The 16383-nt window shown below is 39.7% G+C and overlaps 1 protein-coding gene across 3 annotated transcripts in view; it reads right to left on the bottom strand.

The window, feature by feature from the left end:
• Positions 1-16383, bottom strand: part of LOC139737330 (synaptotagmin-like protein 4) — a 113990-nt gene that overhangs the window by 424 nt on the left and 97183 nt on the right. For all 3 annotated transcript variants that reach the window (XM_071648007.1, XM_071648008.1, XM_071648009.1), the window contains 4 exons: positions 8197-8378; positions 2334-2598; positions 1468-1709; positions 407-615 (listed from right to left, as the gene is read on the bottom strand). In XM_071648007.1, the coding sequence (XP_071504108.1) occupies positions 407-615; positions 1468-1709; positions 2334-2598; positions 8197-8378 (898 nt within the window). The remainder of the gene's footprint in view (positions 1-406; positions 616-1467; positions 1710-2333; positions 2599-8196; positions 8379-16383) is intronic.

The raw sequence follows: 16383 nt of genomic DNA, 5'->3' as shown, positions 1-16383 counted from the left end.
GACGCATTATTTTCATCATCGGGTTTCAACTGGACTGATATTGAACCAAATTTTGGTTTGCGGGAGCACGACATTTAGTATTTCCACTGGATACTAGCATTCATGTTGGAACTTTACCATCTCAGTTTTGGTACAACACATCCATTCTAATTTCATTCCTAAATTCCTAACAATATTCCTTCATGCAGAGGCCTGCCAAGAATGTACACACTATAGTGCTTCAGTAAAGTAATGTGACAGGTCATGGCATACAACCATTGCCCGTACCAATCCCTGGACATAATTAATGAGTAGTTTTGTGTCAAACTGCAATTGCGCCAACGTACAAGTCCATCATTAACGACAAAAGATGCAGTTTTTTGGTCGTTACCAACAAGAGAGAGAAAGAGGCCCTCTTCTCCTTTACCTGTGCCGTTCCCCAGGCGGATTCCACCCATGAAGGGGCTGGTACCCACGGGCTCGTGGTCCCAGATGCCCACCTCCAGGGCGCGTTCCTTCAGGATTTCCTCGGTGATGTTGGGGAAGTCGAAGCCCTGCTCGTAGACCGGGTTGATGGTGTTCTTCATCACCGACGTCTTCTTCTTGCCCCCCTTGCTTCGGTCCGGCTCCAGGTAACTAAACGGAGGAAGGTTTATAGTGGATATTAAAAGGAGTGGAGTAACATGTCATCTAATAAACGTAATTGAATTAATATGTTCAGCTGGACTTACTGGTGAAAATCAAGGAGAAAACAGTTTTGTGACTCGTCAGAGTCACTTCTCCAGCTCTGTCTGGCTAGTGAGCATGCACCCATGACAAGCAAAATGGCCATCTTACATGTACTGCCTTTATACTTTTTAGAAATCAAGGAATTTTATGTATCACCGACTTGCATGTGGGTGATAGGATAGCTATGTCTTTTTTTTTTCTTTTTTTTTAACGTTATTACCATATTACAGTTGTACCTTGATAAACCAAATCTACATCAAAGCATCTCACCTAATGACAAATGGTCCTTCAGAAATATTACTGTATACGCTAAATATTTTGCGAGGGGTTTTCATTTTTCGCGAATTTCAGGAGTCGGGTGCTAGTCGCGAAATTAAAGACACATGAAAATGACTCTGGTCCCGATATGAACATGACACACATGTACACATTTCTCCATGCATCGCGAATTTAACCACTCGCGAAATTGTCGGGAAGTGCCGATTCGCGAATATTTAGACTCGCTAAATATATGGCGTATACAATGTTCAATCCATGAATGGCAAGCACTTCTGTACTCTGATATCTTATTGTATAGCACATTTCTTTAAAAATCATCCTCAATAGACAATTTTCACAAAATTAAATGGCAAATGAATGATTTCACAAAGAAACACTGAAACCAAATGTTGTTTGCACATGAGATGCGTGTAAAAACAACAAGTTTATTTATTGGTCACTTGGAAAGACCAAAGAGAGGGACTGACCCCAGTCACTTACAGTTTTACGTAGGGATTGGCTGACCCGTTCGGACGGGCAGCGGTCAGATTCCTGGCTTCCTTGACGTGGACCTTGAGGGTACCTCCGACCGGATTGGACTTCTGCCCTTTCTTGGACTTCCGCTTGGACGGCGTCCCTGTCTCGTTGGCGTTCTTGTTCTCGTCCGTCGGCGGCGTCTCGAACATGAGGGCGATGATGATGTCGCCCTTGTACGAGATGGGCTTGGCATCGGAAGCGGGAGCCTAAGCAGCAGGCGGAGAGCACAGAAACTGAATGCGTTCAGTCTGCACATTTTATCATTTTTTCTTCCACAGACCAGATGTGCAAATGTAGCATCTGTCTGCATTACAGTACTCGTCTTTGGTTAGAAAACTGGGAATTAATTAAACTCATTTAAAAAAAAAATTGATCTTTTACAAAACAGATGCCTAGACATGTAACTCAAGTGTAAATTGACATTAAAATGAAATATGCACAAGCTGAACAAAAGAACGCTTTCATATAGAATTCAGTATTGGAAACGTACTATTACATTTTGTCTGGAATTGACTCCTGTATGACCTCATATCTCACAAAAAAGCAAACAGTAGCATTTATGTGTACACCCTTGTATGCCTTGGCTAAGGAACAAAATCTAGAATTTGGTGACAAATGTGACATAGCTTGACCACAATTTTTCATGAATGATGAGTAAAAACGGAAAATCGAAGCATGCTTTTTGACATATAAGGCAGAAGCTTTTATTTTGTCACTTATTATTGCTGCATCACACACTGAAGTATACAGTCACACTTCAACTGAAAAAGGTGTGACCACTACAACTTATACAGAATCCTATATCTAGTGGGAGCTTCCTTCTTCCTTACCCTAGCCTGGAGTTGATGCCACTTCATCGGGTAATTGCTGAACTGAACCGCGTCGAGAGACAGCGGCACCTCGCCGAGGAACATGTTGTGCCCGAATCGGTCGTAGTGCCACACGGCGATACTGAGGGTGCGCGTCTCGAGCTCACTCTGCGATATGTTGTAGCGCAGATTCTCGTCGTAGTGGGGATTGATCGTACCCTTGCGCATCTTAGTCTTACGTTTGCTGTTCTTCGACTTGTCGGGCAGCAGGTAGGTCTTGACATATCTGCAATGTGTAATTTCCAAAATCATTTTGTTTCCTTTTCTTTTCTTTTAATTCCAGAGCATAGAGAGGAGACTGGAAAGAGAAAGACAGATTAACCCGTTGAGGACGGACTGATTTTGCTAGAACACGCATTTCCCATAGACACCTGCCCGAGTATACTCGGGACTCATTCTCAAGGGGGTTAATATTTCTGTTTTTTTAATATCATCTGAACATCTCATTATTTTCTGTCTCCATATCGTATGGTTCATTCTAACATACACTTGCTCCCGATTGCCTTGGAGTGTGATTCTAAAGGTGCGAAAATCTACAACTCAAGAGGGCGCTGTTTCATGGAACCATGCTTGTGCATTTGTCATATTCGAAATATCCGATATACTACTGATTCGTACAGGAGTATGTTTGAAATGGTCCAGACAATGTCAATCTCACTTTGTCTACTACAAACATACATTGCACAGAACCTTTAAAGACTGCTAGCTTGCCAGTGAGAAGCAGAAACTGCTGGTAAAATTGTGAGCCTACCTTGATCGAAAGTTAACTTTACATTGTCAATCATCACACCAACCAACAGCGCTCTCTTGAACTCTGGGTCCCTATACTTTAAATCATTCCCTGCTAGATTCAAAGACCTTCACACAATTTGTAACAGACCCACTGGGTTCTTACAGACAGTGAGTTTATTTTGTACAAAGACTTTGTGGTGACCTCGGTCAAGAAATTTCCACAAAATATCTTCAGATTGATGAGAACAAAATTCTGTGCAGATAAAGGTATGGTACACAATCTACGCTGCATTGTAGGCTGCCCTGCAGAAGCCTAAAATCACGAATGAAATAACAGACAGTTTCCCAAGCCAGCAATTGAAAACCAACTCCAGTTATTGACATACAATTAACTCTGTCAAAAAATGAGTTAGACACTGCACAAGATTTTTCACTTGAATGCCAAGATTTCACAAGATACTTGCATGAAGGGGCGACCCTTCCCCCTCCCCCTTCACTACATCAAATTATTTTCAGTTTATGTCATTTAAATCCTCTCTTTAGACGCACCTGGCCAGAATCTGATTGTACGTCAAAAAACAAACAAAAAGTTGCACAACTAGTGTGGAAGGAAGTTTGAGACCGCAAGTTTCCTCGTAATAACCGATGTCTCGTTTTAGCAGTGTTTGTTATAATCTATCAAGTTTCCCCTGTACTAGTCATGAATAGAGCATACGTAATGTGTGCAAAATTTCAGCTTAATCTGATAATCAGCTTAAGATTTGAGCTTAATCTGATAATCCCTTCACAGTGGATGATGTGGAATATTTTTACCATTTTATATCCTGTTTATGGTTCCATTCATTGCACAGAGCACCAATGGGGTGAAATTAAGCCATTAAAAGACTATAAACTTTAAAGCCTCTTTTCTCAGCAAACACTTTTTCAGAGGGTACTATACTTTCTTTTCATAATTTAGACGGGTTAGGAAAGTCCATTTATAATGAGTTATATGATGTTTCAAAGCTTAAGGGTATGCTTTTTCACAATCTGTCTATGATTAGTTAACCCATTCCGTACGGGAACCTGGTGGCCTGCATATTACAGAGATGCCAACTTTTGGAAATCAGAATTAGGGAGGATTTGCAACTGACACCAAATAATGTGCGCGAAGCGCACATCTCGAGCGCGGAGCGCTCGACCCTTGCGGCGGGGTCCAGGGCCCGCCTTAGGGCCCTGGAAGCTCTGGGGTTCTAGACGCTCTCTACTGCTCTCTGAGCCCTATTTTGGAGCATTTAACATGTTAAAAATTCCCATTTTTTTAAACAAAAAAAAGGGGGGAAATTGTGCACTTTTCAATGTTACATGTATGTTAATATTAGTAAGTTAGGGGACAATCAAAGATTAACAAAAAGCAAAAAAGCAGCAATATTTTTCTTACCTTACTGGCTGGTACTACTGCTGCTTGCTTTTTCCATGGCAGCTTTGCTGAGTGATAGCTGTGTGGCTTTTTTAGCCCTTCGGATAATGTCTTTGCTGTATTCTCTCTGGTAGCAAGGGGTGCTATGAGCTAGTTTTTCAATTAAGAGTGCTTCCAGGGTTTTGACGCTCAAATTGGGACGAAATTCAGTATGATTCTTCCGTACAAGACTGAATGCCCGCTCACATGATGCGTTCGAATGAGGAATGACCAAGATTCCCTTCATCACTTTGCTCAAATTAGGATACTTCTTGGCACCAGTGCAGGGATCTGTGAGCTGTGAAATCCGATGCCACTGCTCATCCACTCTCACTGTCTCAGTAGCAATTGTAGGTATGGAGGCGTCTGCCTGGTAGTGAGCAAATTCACTCTCAAGACTGTCTACAATGTCACTATCACCGTCACTGAACAGACAGGGGAATTTCTTGATGAAAAACTCCACACAGTCAAACCCCACTTCTTGGTGTAGCTTAACATCCAGCACCTGAGCATGCTTGGCTAATTCATCATCTAGCGGCCAGGTTTTGAAGATGTAATTGCAGGCTTTCACATAATATGAGCGAACTGCACTGAAGAAACCTTGGATGTCTGACTCACTCAGAGTAAAGGTGGATTTCTTGAGCCTCCTTTGTTCCCTTATATACAGTTTGGCATCGTTCCCAATCATGAGGTCCTCATCATTCTTCTGATGATTTCTGTCAGAGAAGGGTACATTTACCAGAGCAACCGATGACACTGATGATGGTTTCAAAAACCGTACGAAGATATCTTTCAGAAGACCATTCAGTTCTCTGTGCAGGAGATGAATACAGGGTTCGTCTCTTTGGAGCAGAAGATTCCCCTTCTCAAAAAGCTTGTTAGCATATCGAAGGAAGAAACAATAGAGTTTTGTTTGTGGAGACAAGAACATCCTGTTGACACGTTTTTCTCTAGATTCCTGCACAGTGTTTGAGGAAGATGCGTTTTTAGTTGTAGAACTCGTAGTACACTTAGCCGCAGGGCGATCACACTTGCGTTTACTGCCAGCAGAAGAGGTCAGACTCGTAGTACCAGATTCAATTTTACGTTTGAGGAGAGAGCTTGAGGTAGGTGCAGCCAAGGAAGAAGGCCTCTGATTCGAAGGTTTTGCTGAGCCTGAGCTTCTATCAAGTGATTTGGCAAAAGCAGAACTTAACTTGGGTCCTTCTTTGCCTGTAGATGGGACTACAGTCTTTCTCGACTCTGAAGGGATCTGCTTTGTAGATGAACGTGATGAAGGGCCGGTGATGCTACCTGCTCTAAGCATTGGTTTTGGTGCTGTCCCTGCTGTCTTCTTCGCAGCAGATACTGCAGTGGTAGTGGTGAATGCTGCTCCACTAGTGCTTGATCCTGCAGTGCCAGTACTGGCAGTAGATACAGTGCCGTCCTTCTTGCTCGTTGTTAGAGTCTTGGCTACAGTTGGTTGCATTTTTCTTCGTACTTCCTCTTTGAAGAAGAGGCGAAGTGGCTCCCACTGTTCAATCAGCCTGTCTATGCACTGGCCAAGGGACAGCCACCTTGTTGCGACATGCTTTAGAATCTTGTGTGTCGGGGCATCACAGAGCTCTTGCAGTGCTTTCACTCCTTTGACGCGTTTACTACTTTTGTCCAAGTAGTAGTAAATATCGATGAGAAAGTCATCTAATTCAATGGGTAAGGCCTGAGCCGCCTTCTTGGCCGTATTGTGCATCATATGGCAAGGGCATCCCATGATATAGCACTCTGGATTTTGTTTGTGGATATAAGCAGCGACTCCTTTGTGCTTGCCCACCATGACAGAGGCATTATCAGCACAAAAGGAAACACAATTTCCCCACGGAATTTTCCTGTCACTGAACTCATGATCAAGCAGTTTGAAAATGTTTTCTCCAGTGGAATCTTGTTTGCACGCAGGCAAACTTAGCAAACCTTGCTTCACAATCCCAGCACTGTTGTCATAGTACGAAATCAGGACAGGATATAGCTGGGCCTCACCACTGTCATTGCTACCGTCTGTAGCTAGGCTAAATGGAGCTAGTCTAGCAATATCTGCAATAGATGAAGCAGTAACATTTGACAACTCACCAATTATTGCTGAAGTTTTTGTTCTTGCACATCCATACTTTGAAGCAACTTTTGAATCTGGAAACATCTTTTGAAATAGAGGTCCAGCATGATCTGAGACTGATATGGGCAAGTTATGTTCCACAATAAATCCACTAAAGAGAAGTTCCGCTCGGGTAACATCCTCTTCCTCGCTTGTCCCTTGTTTGGTGAAATAATTCAGAAGTGTACCGGTACTCGTGCTCGAAGATCTCTCCTTTGCAATGTCCGTGTGCCGTTTGCTTCCAACGTGCTTCCGAATATCATCGCGACCTCCGTGCTCAACTGAAATATCAACGCTGCACACTGTACAATACGCATGATGAATTCCTCTTTCAGACTTTCGAATACACGGGTATTGGAGACTGTATTCGGTCTTGTACTTCTGAGACCATTTCTTGGTCTTCGCATGCTTCTTTTCCGCCATTTCGTAACCAACATCGAAGGCTTGAAGCATCGGTAACTTCGAAGTCGATGTTCCACAGCTGCGGCGCGACTCGTAGAACTCTAGCGGCTGTTATACACGGCACGGTGGTCGCGACCGCCGGGCTGGTACGGGGCCCGGCCCGCTGCATGCAGTGAGCGTATCGCATGCATATATACTGTGCATACATGCCGCATGCACTGTATTGTACACATAAAGCATGCACTAAATATCAGTGCATGATCGCATATTAAAGCGAGATCCAGACCCAATGTTTCGCTGCTCCTCATTTGAATTTGCAATTTTTTACGTACAATTTGGTAGCAGCGAACATTATGGAGTTACCACATGCTATACGTAGCAGACGATGTTTTTCATTCAATTCTCATACTAGTACATTCTGATTAGTGAACAGTGCAAAAATATCGAAATTTCGGGAGGATAAGGATAGTGATCGTAAGGGCGGGAGTTTGGGTGAATTTTCGGGAGCCTCCCGATGAAATCGGGAGGGTTGGCATCTCTGATATTAAGTCTATGGGCATTTCAGAATTCAGTATGGAACGGATTAAATATCCACATCTGGTGACTGTTTTGTGGTTCTGTGCTTCAGGGCCCCATATGCCATACTAATGCTCTGATCTTTACTTATTTATTCTTTTTATGATAAGATAATTTCCTCTATATTTTCCCCATCTTATTCGCATGACTACATTATAGCTTCTCATTTTGTATTTAAACTGTACACCAAAGTGACATGAAGGCCTTTAGCCAGGCACGGGGTTACACATCTTTAGTCCCCATGATTATTGCATGGTGTACAAATGTATGTGAATCATAGATGCCTTGAAGCTCTTAACTCATTCATATATATATATATATATATATATATATATATATATATAGATGTTGCTGTCTACATTCTTGACATCCACTGTCACACTTCCAAGAAGAAATAGTAGGTGCAGTCATACAATACTTCAATTTCACAAACTACAACCAAAAAAACTACACTCTTGTGCTCCAGTTAATATCAAACATGTCCCTCCAAAGAATTACTGCCATTTGGGACCGCCTAAAACAAAACGGGTCAATGGCGCTTTGTGACTTACGGGTCGGATTTGTTCCTCTTGGCGTCGATCGGGACCAGGTCGCGGCAGCCGTGGATCTTGATCTCAAACACGTTGGTCTTGAAGTTGTAGTTGAGGCCAAAGTTGATGTCGCCGGTGATGGGGTACTTCCCGTAGAACTCCTCCCCAGTGCTGTAGAGGCTTGCCAAGCTGCTCGTGCTCCCCTGAGAGAGGTTGCAAACAAGCAGGTCAAATAAACACATAAAATGCCACACGTAATATTTGAAGTAGTCCCCACAGTGAAAGGCTGCATCTTGAAATTATACCTTCTGTTTTGTTTTGTTTTTCCAAATTGTGGTTAATGTAATGTACAGTAGCCGAATATACTTCATCATCTATGATGACATTTATGCAAAAAACAAGTTGTAAATTTATAACTAATTTTTTCGGCACTTCTCTAGAATTTAATCATTTCATTGACTGACTGATATATTATCTGTGCATATATCCATTTACTATAATATCTATGTGATTAATCAAATCATCAATCACTTATCTATACTTTTATTAATTCATTTGATTCATTGATAAATTATTGATTCATTTGTTTCCAGTTACTGGTAGTATAATATGTCTATATTTATTCACATATCTATAATATACACTCGTATATTTCATATCTTACTCTTAATGCTCATTTGAATCTGGTTTGTCATTAAAGATCGTGATTCTGATATTAATGTTCACTGCAGCAAAGGTTTCATACGAGCAAATCTTTTGGAGACTGTATGTGACCAAAATTAATACTTTCACAAACTTCATTATCTGTTTGAAAAGAGACAAGTACATTCCAGTTGATCTATACAAAGAGAACTATATACTGTGTGTGTGTATATATATATATATATATATATATATATATATATATGTATATACATACATATTTCATATATGATACTTATGAATTGTCAAAATTTAGCATGCTCAGATCTCACATCACTAGTAGTAATGAAGTATACTAATGTATAAATCCCTACTTTATTCTTTTATTAAATGCATTATTCAAGTTAAAGTCAGGTGTGATATACTGGTTGTGGTTAATCCATGGGTTAGTGTAACTAGGAATCACTATCACAACAGGACAATATCACTCACAGTACTGTATCCTGACAGGGTCACAGAATGACATAATATAACGTTCTAAAATAGTGAACACGCGGTGTGCCATTGTGAAGATACACTGTACATTCACACAGGCATCAAACACAAACCACACATTTCCATGCACTCAGCCAATGTCGTTGTTGCATGCATCATCCAATCATTCATCAATAAACCAAATGAAGATTTCTGTCACTTTTTCTCTTTTTCTTTCAAGATCAGATAATGTAGTAGTTGTTATATCATTCTCAGTCTCTTATGAAGATTTACATCAAACACACACACACTAACCCACCAACCAGAAGCATTTATCAATCCTGCAAAATTTGAAAATAAATGACCATTATTAGTTCCTGCATATTCATTCCCAGCATTAAATACCCTGTGGTATGAGGAACAGATAATCATTATCATACTGTTAACAAGCAAAATCGACTCTCCAGGTGATTTCCAGTCAAAATTGTGAATCTTTTTCTTTTTTCTTTCCTCTTGGGCTTAAACATTCCAACCTCATGACATAGAAGCCTCTCCCCCCCCCCAAAAAAAAAAAAAAAATGAAATCACAGAAAAGCTGGAAAGCGAATTGAAATATTTACCCAGTATACAGGACAGATCAGATTACAGACCAGCACTAGGTAGAGGTAAATGTTTTTTTCTTCAATACTTTTCTTACCAAAGTGAGTCATTAGGAATTCTACACTGCTCGAAGATAACACATAATATTGGTAGGAACAACACTTTGGTGCATAAACATTTTCACGAGACATTTCTCTACATATTACACCATTAAAAGCAAATATAATTATATGAATTATTTGATGTTTTCATCACATCATCAGCCAGTGAATGTAAATCTCAGGACCAGTCCTGAATGATGGTTTTGCATCACTCTGGGTTTGGTAAAGGCTGTATACCTGAACAATAATATACTGCCTGTTTGTCACTTTGCCTCTGAGGAAGATTCTGCTAGGATCGAAAGCTCAGGTCCCTTTTGACTCCAATAATTTACTGGCTACACTCTTTATATCTGCCAACCAAAGTCTACATTGATGACTTAAACACGAGGGAGAATCAAGAAAATGGGCACACGTTAGAGAGGCATATGAAAGATTTCACAAAAACCAAATAGATTACACGTCAATAGGAAGGCAATCTGCTTTCAAGGAAAGCAGGGTGAAAATCAGGTTATGATAATTAGAGGACAGTGATTGTAATTATTGATACATTATACATAGGAAATTTCGCTGACAAAAAGAAAGTCTGAATGTAACCATAACCATCTGAATAAATGACATGTAGCATCGGAGTAGAGGTCGAGTTTTATGTATTAAACAGTAAGTATTAAATGAAATTATTGTTGAAAATTCACTTGAATATGACACAATGTTTTTGAATTTCATTAGCACTGTGATCAGGCTTAATAAAATCGACATGTTACGAGAAAGGGTAATGTATGACAGGTTCAACAACTGATGGAGAAACAGATCAGACACACTGTGGTCAAAAAATAAAACTGCTACTTCAAAACTTCAGTGTGTGACATATTTTTAGGAAGGAAATGGAATGTTCGTACTGATCTCAAGTAAAACATCACCTGTCTAGTAGGTCATTAATTCACATTCTCGTCAACAAATTCACAAAGAAATAAATCAAATGAGACAGACACAAAGTAATTGCATCATAAAATCTATTCCTATCCTCTCGCGAAATCATGATTGTGCAAACTCATTTTGAGTCTAAACTATGTTACCATTGTATTTTGCAAAGCACTCATCTTTTATCCATTTTTAATTGTGTATGAAGTTTCCTGTTGTTTGAAAGTATATTTTTCAAAATTAAGTAGACCGTAGTAAGTAAAGTTAAGTCCATTAGAACAATCAATGGCCATTAGAATCTGACCAAAAAAAAAAGTTACAGAATGAAAAACATTCTACTTCCAGATTATGTACATTTCATATATATCACATTATCAGATGCACATCAAGTGTTTGTTTTCTTTTCATTTAACCTGTATCCTTCAAGTCTAAAGATGTGTTTCTGAAATGTCCAGTTTCATAAGTGTATAAAGTAGTGTGTTGCACAGAAATATTTCAGTTTGATTTATAAGATGCACACACACACCTGGCTAAGAATGAATATTGGTGAAGAATGATGTAAAATACCATTAAAAAAAAAAAAATTAGTGCATTAAGTGATCAGTCCTATAAACCTGTAAACTCCTTTCCAATACTCTCATTCATAACCTGAAGAAATAGGAAATATGGATTAAGTGTCAGGTAATCTTGTCTGTGCTACAATATGCACATGTAGGGTATATGTACAATACAATGGGATAAGAAAGAAAGCACATCATCATGACACTCGCATTTCTTTCAAATGCAGCAATTTGAGGAAAAAAAGGAGGTTAATTATGAATCTATAGTGAAGAGCACCCTTGTCAGTTCTAATACTGGAATTTTGACATAGATATCAAAGTACTACTGTAGTATATACAGGAGTACAGTATATGCCATATATCTTGTGAGTCTTAGTTTTTTGCGAATAGGGACTTCCCAACAATTTTGCGAGTGGTTAAATTCACGAACGTGGAGTACAGCAGTAGAAGGACTAGTGTACATGCACACGTGCACATCACATTCTTGTCTGGGTCAGACTTAACATTTTAGTGTTATCAAATTGGCAAATAGCATCCGACTACGGAAACTTGTAAAAATAAAATCCCACGAAATATGTCCCACGAAATGTATGGCATATACAGTAGATTGTGTAGATTACTATCGGATTACAGACAATTACAGGCACATTCACCCAAATATCAAAGCAGATTATGTGGCGGTTACAAGTTAAAACTGCAGATACAGGTGAGGTCAACTACATTTCGTTAGTTAGTGGTCCTTCAAATTTACCTGCGATCTGTGAAGTTTCCTAGCTCTTGGCTGCTCAACGGCGGATGCAGTGAAAACGTGAGAGAATAGTTTTCGCAAAAAAGTGGTGAGATGGAGAAAGGAATTCTCCTGCTGAATTCACAACATGGCATGACACATATTTAGCAGAGTTTGTGACTGAAATAAGCAAGTGAATGTGGACCCTGAATACAGACCCCTTAAACCTGATTCAGTGTGATGTACCAGATATTTTCTCTAATGAATGTGAAGAACTCCTTTAGTTCCCACATAGAAACTCATGTGACATCAACAAGAGAAAGAAAAATCAAATGTGTCACTTGCCAAAGACTAATGAAGTCGACAATCAAGTTAATGACATATCACAATGTCATGAGACCAAAGGATGCATGAAATTGCATGTAATGGCAAACACTATTTTGTTTTTAATAGGCAGTTCTGTTCTGTTCCTTTAAACTTGTATGCCTGATAATTGTGTCCGTGCATGGGTGTGTGTTGTTGTTGTTGTTTTTGATATCACATGAACTACCTGTCACCCAGCTAGTCTTCAAAGACCAAGCTGTAAGCATGGTAAGAAAATACATATACTAGTATTACACAACTGGCCACAATGAAACAACTGATCTTGCCTTTTCAGCCATAATCTTTCCCATCTTATGAAGTCTAAAATACATCACATCAGTGTTCACATCATCATTTCACAAGCTCGATAAAGGATGATAGAATGGACGTCTCCAATGTCTTCCAAGAACCAATCAATATGGCATTCATAGAATCCAAACAGTACCAGCATGTATATGTAAGTTCGATACTGGGTAATCTTCGAACGTTGGGTCAAGATTTTGAGTGTGTGCTATCGCTTTACACCCAGCAAATATATAATCCTACTGTTTATCATATGGCAAACAGCAGGATGAATTGAGCTGACAAAGAAAATGAAAGTCTATATGATGTCATCCATTTCAAAGATGAAGCAAACATAGGATATAATACTTGACAGACAACATCCTAACATGATCACTCTTGCTCATGAGAGAAACAAACGAAAAGAAAAAAGGTTTTCTTACGTCACTGATGTTGTTTGTTAGATGCAAAACTATTAATCACTGCACAGCTTGTGTGTGAAAAAAAAAAATTGTGCTGGTATACTCGAAGCTTCAATGTCACTTTCACTTCACGAATACAATTGAGGAAAGTGATGAGAAACAAAAAGTCTGTAAAACACATCAAAAGACAGAATGAGCACAGCAGAAAATAATTTTTAAAGGAGCGAGAGTGTAAGTTGGCAGCAAAATAAGTGAAATTGCAATTTCTTGCATTTTCTGTCCTCCTGGTTTGGACAATTTGTCATGTAGGTCAAAAGCATCTGATACATGTACCTATGGAAGGCTTATGGGGTTTCCCCTCGCAACATTGTACAAGCATACCAGTGTCAATGAGAAGGTCTTCCGTTTCACAACTGAGGAGCTTGAGCTACTGACAGAGTTGGATTTCTTCTTGAAGCCAAAGCCAAAGCTCGGCGACCAGGCACCTGCATCGCCCAGCATCTCGCCCCCATTATCGGCATCGGAGAAAACATTGTCGTCATCGACGTGCTGGGAGGGAGGGTTTGAGGTTTGAGGTAATCAGCAGGCAAACGAAAGGGGATCGGGGGTGATCCCAGAAAACATTGGGGATATAATCAAAGTTGTATTTGATTTCTGAAGAATGGAGACCTGAGCTCACATGGGGTTCTTAAGTTGGGTATCAAACGGTGAGTTGGAATGGTGGTATCTTGGCATGGGTGGGACTAAGGGAATGGCAGTTTGTGGGAGACACAAGGCAGCACAGGGTAAGCAGGGAATATCATTCAACATGGACATTTTGAGTACCAGTATGTTGACTGGTAATCTAAGCTTAAACCATCCAAGTGCCATCAATTTATCAATCTTCACAAACACTGTCATTCCCCAAATTGTTTCTGATCTCCTAGAAGCAAGCTCAGCACAATTCCAATTGTGTAAAATCTCAGTCTACATAAATTTTTAAGAAAACAAGTTCCCCCTTTTGAAAACAATATTGATCAACATGCGCCTGCAATCTGGCTTGTTCAGGGAAAAAAAAGAAAGTTTCCCCTTTAAAGGTCTTCTTTTGCATAACTAAGAAAGTTCACATCCAGAATAATACATCAAATGAAATTCTTTTGAACAAGGGAGAGTCTCTTTATTACTTTGTTATATAAAATGTACAGATGATAACTTTCCTTCCCCTTTGTTGCCGCTGGCTTGGCTGTGTGGTAAACTTAGATGATTGGATGTTTTAAAAAAAAGCCACAATTCTGATTCTCACATTCATTACATCCGCCTGCCATTCCGTCGCCAAGGCCTGCTCATATCCCGGGGGTTCCATCGCTGGTCCTACCAGCTCCTCTTCCGGAGGAGCAGTCGGCACAACTTCCCTCATATCTTCCTCTTGAATAGGCAGAACCTGTGTGGTTCATCAGGGATTTTAATGGACCTTGTGGTTTTTTTCCGTACCATGCATCTAAACTGCTGTGTTTGCAGGTACAGGCGTAGGTAATACTAATTAAAGCCAAAACATAGTTTTTCAAAGGCCTCAAAATTCATCTTCCATCACTTGGAATTTTACTTGCAATACATCAAAGGGTCTAACATGAAACTTGCCAGGCAGACACCATTTTGCCAGTACGATTAGTTGTGTCAGAGTGTTTTGAGATTAAAAGTGTAGAATAATTTTGATGGTAGTACACAACTTTTATTCAAGAAGAGCCCTCTCTGTTAACCTCAAGTTCAGTATCGTGGGAAGGTATAAAAATTGTAGAATGTAATTTGATGATCAATCGTGCCCTCGCAATCTTACTGTCCAACAAGCTACATCAAAGATCCTACTTTGGCTGTACGCAATTCACTCCAGTGCAGAAGATTGATGGATATCACTGTAGCCCGACTGGTCGCTAAACTGATAATTGATTATGAAAAATTAGGTAGCAACCATGATGGGGGTAATCTCTGAGATTGTGGACTTCTGGCGAACCTTTTCATGTAATATTTCACATGTTTCCTGTTACCCAACTGAAATTGTGTTATTACAGTGCTATTTGCATAGAAGTGTACATTTCAAAGCAATAGTCAACAGTTCTGCTTGATGCATACGAGAACTATGTTTTGGCTTTAAGAAGATTGTGAAGGGGGAGGGGGTGGGGTGGGACGGAAGGAATTAGTCTATTGATGAAGATGAGGGGCGCATCTGAGAATTCTTACACAGGCTCCTCAGTTGGTACACGGGTTTTGGAGAAACAGGCATACAATGTACATGTCACCAGAGATTTTAAACAGAGATGGCTTGCACAGCTGAGACAAGGTGAACAGAATAAATACCAGTTGAGCAAGACCAGGTTATCAGTCTAAGAACCAGGAAAAATACTGCCAAGAAAGTCATTCCACAAGAAATATTCCATCAATGTTAATGTACAGAGCATCAGAATAGACAAAGTCAAGAGTTAGGGGAGTGTACTACAATACAGAGTATGTGCATATCAATGTTCTGTATTACATATTTAATGTGATATTGATGTTTGTTGGTTTTTTTTTTCATTCTCACTCGTGAATTTGATGTTATTATGATATGATGAAAAGTAGCCCTAAATTACTAATAATCAGCCAAAACTGAAATAAATTGCAAACCATGTGTCTACATAATACACCAAAATGAGAAGAATATGTTATCAAGATATACATGTGCATGTACAATGTACTTGAATGTACAAATGAAATCTGAATGAAGACCATTTTGAATTTGTCCATGTTGAGAGCTAAGGAAATACAGATTGTACAATATGTTCGTAGGAAGTTAATTCGACAGCCAAGACATCCCTGGTATCTTGGAAGACTGATGGAGATTTGTTTTGTGACTATGTGAGCAGCTAAAGAAGATATCACTGTATTTATCGAACATTGAATGCCAAAGGGGGAAGAGTTCCCGACAGCTGATATTGGTATATATACAAGGTATATGAACAGGAGCAACAGACTGCAGTGAAAATGGACCTTGGTCCTACCAAGGAGGTTCGAGAGATGGTAGTTACAACTGATTATAATCATTCAATCAGCTGTCAGTTTTCTATGGATGGACAAAAGAATTCCACAGGTGCATCTGTGCCTTTGAT

The sequence above is a fragment of the Diadema antillarum genome, unplaced genomic scaffold (genome assembly GCF_040938485.1).
Source record: "Diadema antillarum isolate AM-2024a unplaced genomic scaffold, OU_Dant_1.0 seq00000689_RagTag, whole genome shotgun sequence".
Taxonomy (NCBI): domain Eukaryota; kingdom Metazoa; phylum Echinodermata; class Echinoidea; order Diadematoida; family Diadematidae; genus Diadema; species Diadema antillarum.
The sequence above is the reverse complement of the archived record's forward strand: the minus strand, read 5'-3'. Positions and strand labels throughout refer to the sequence as shown.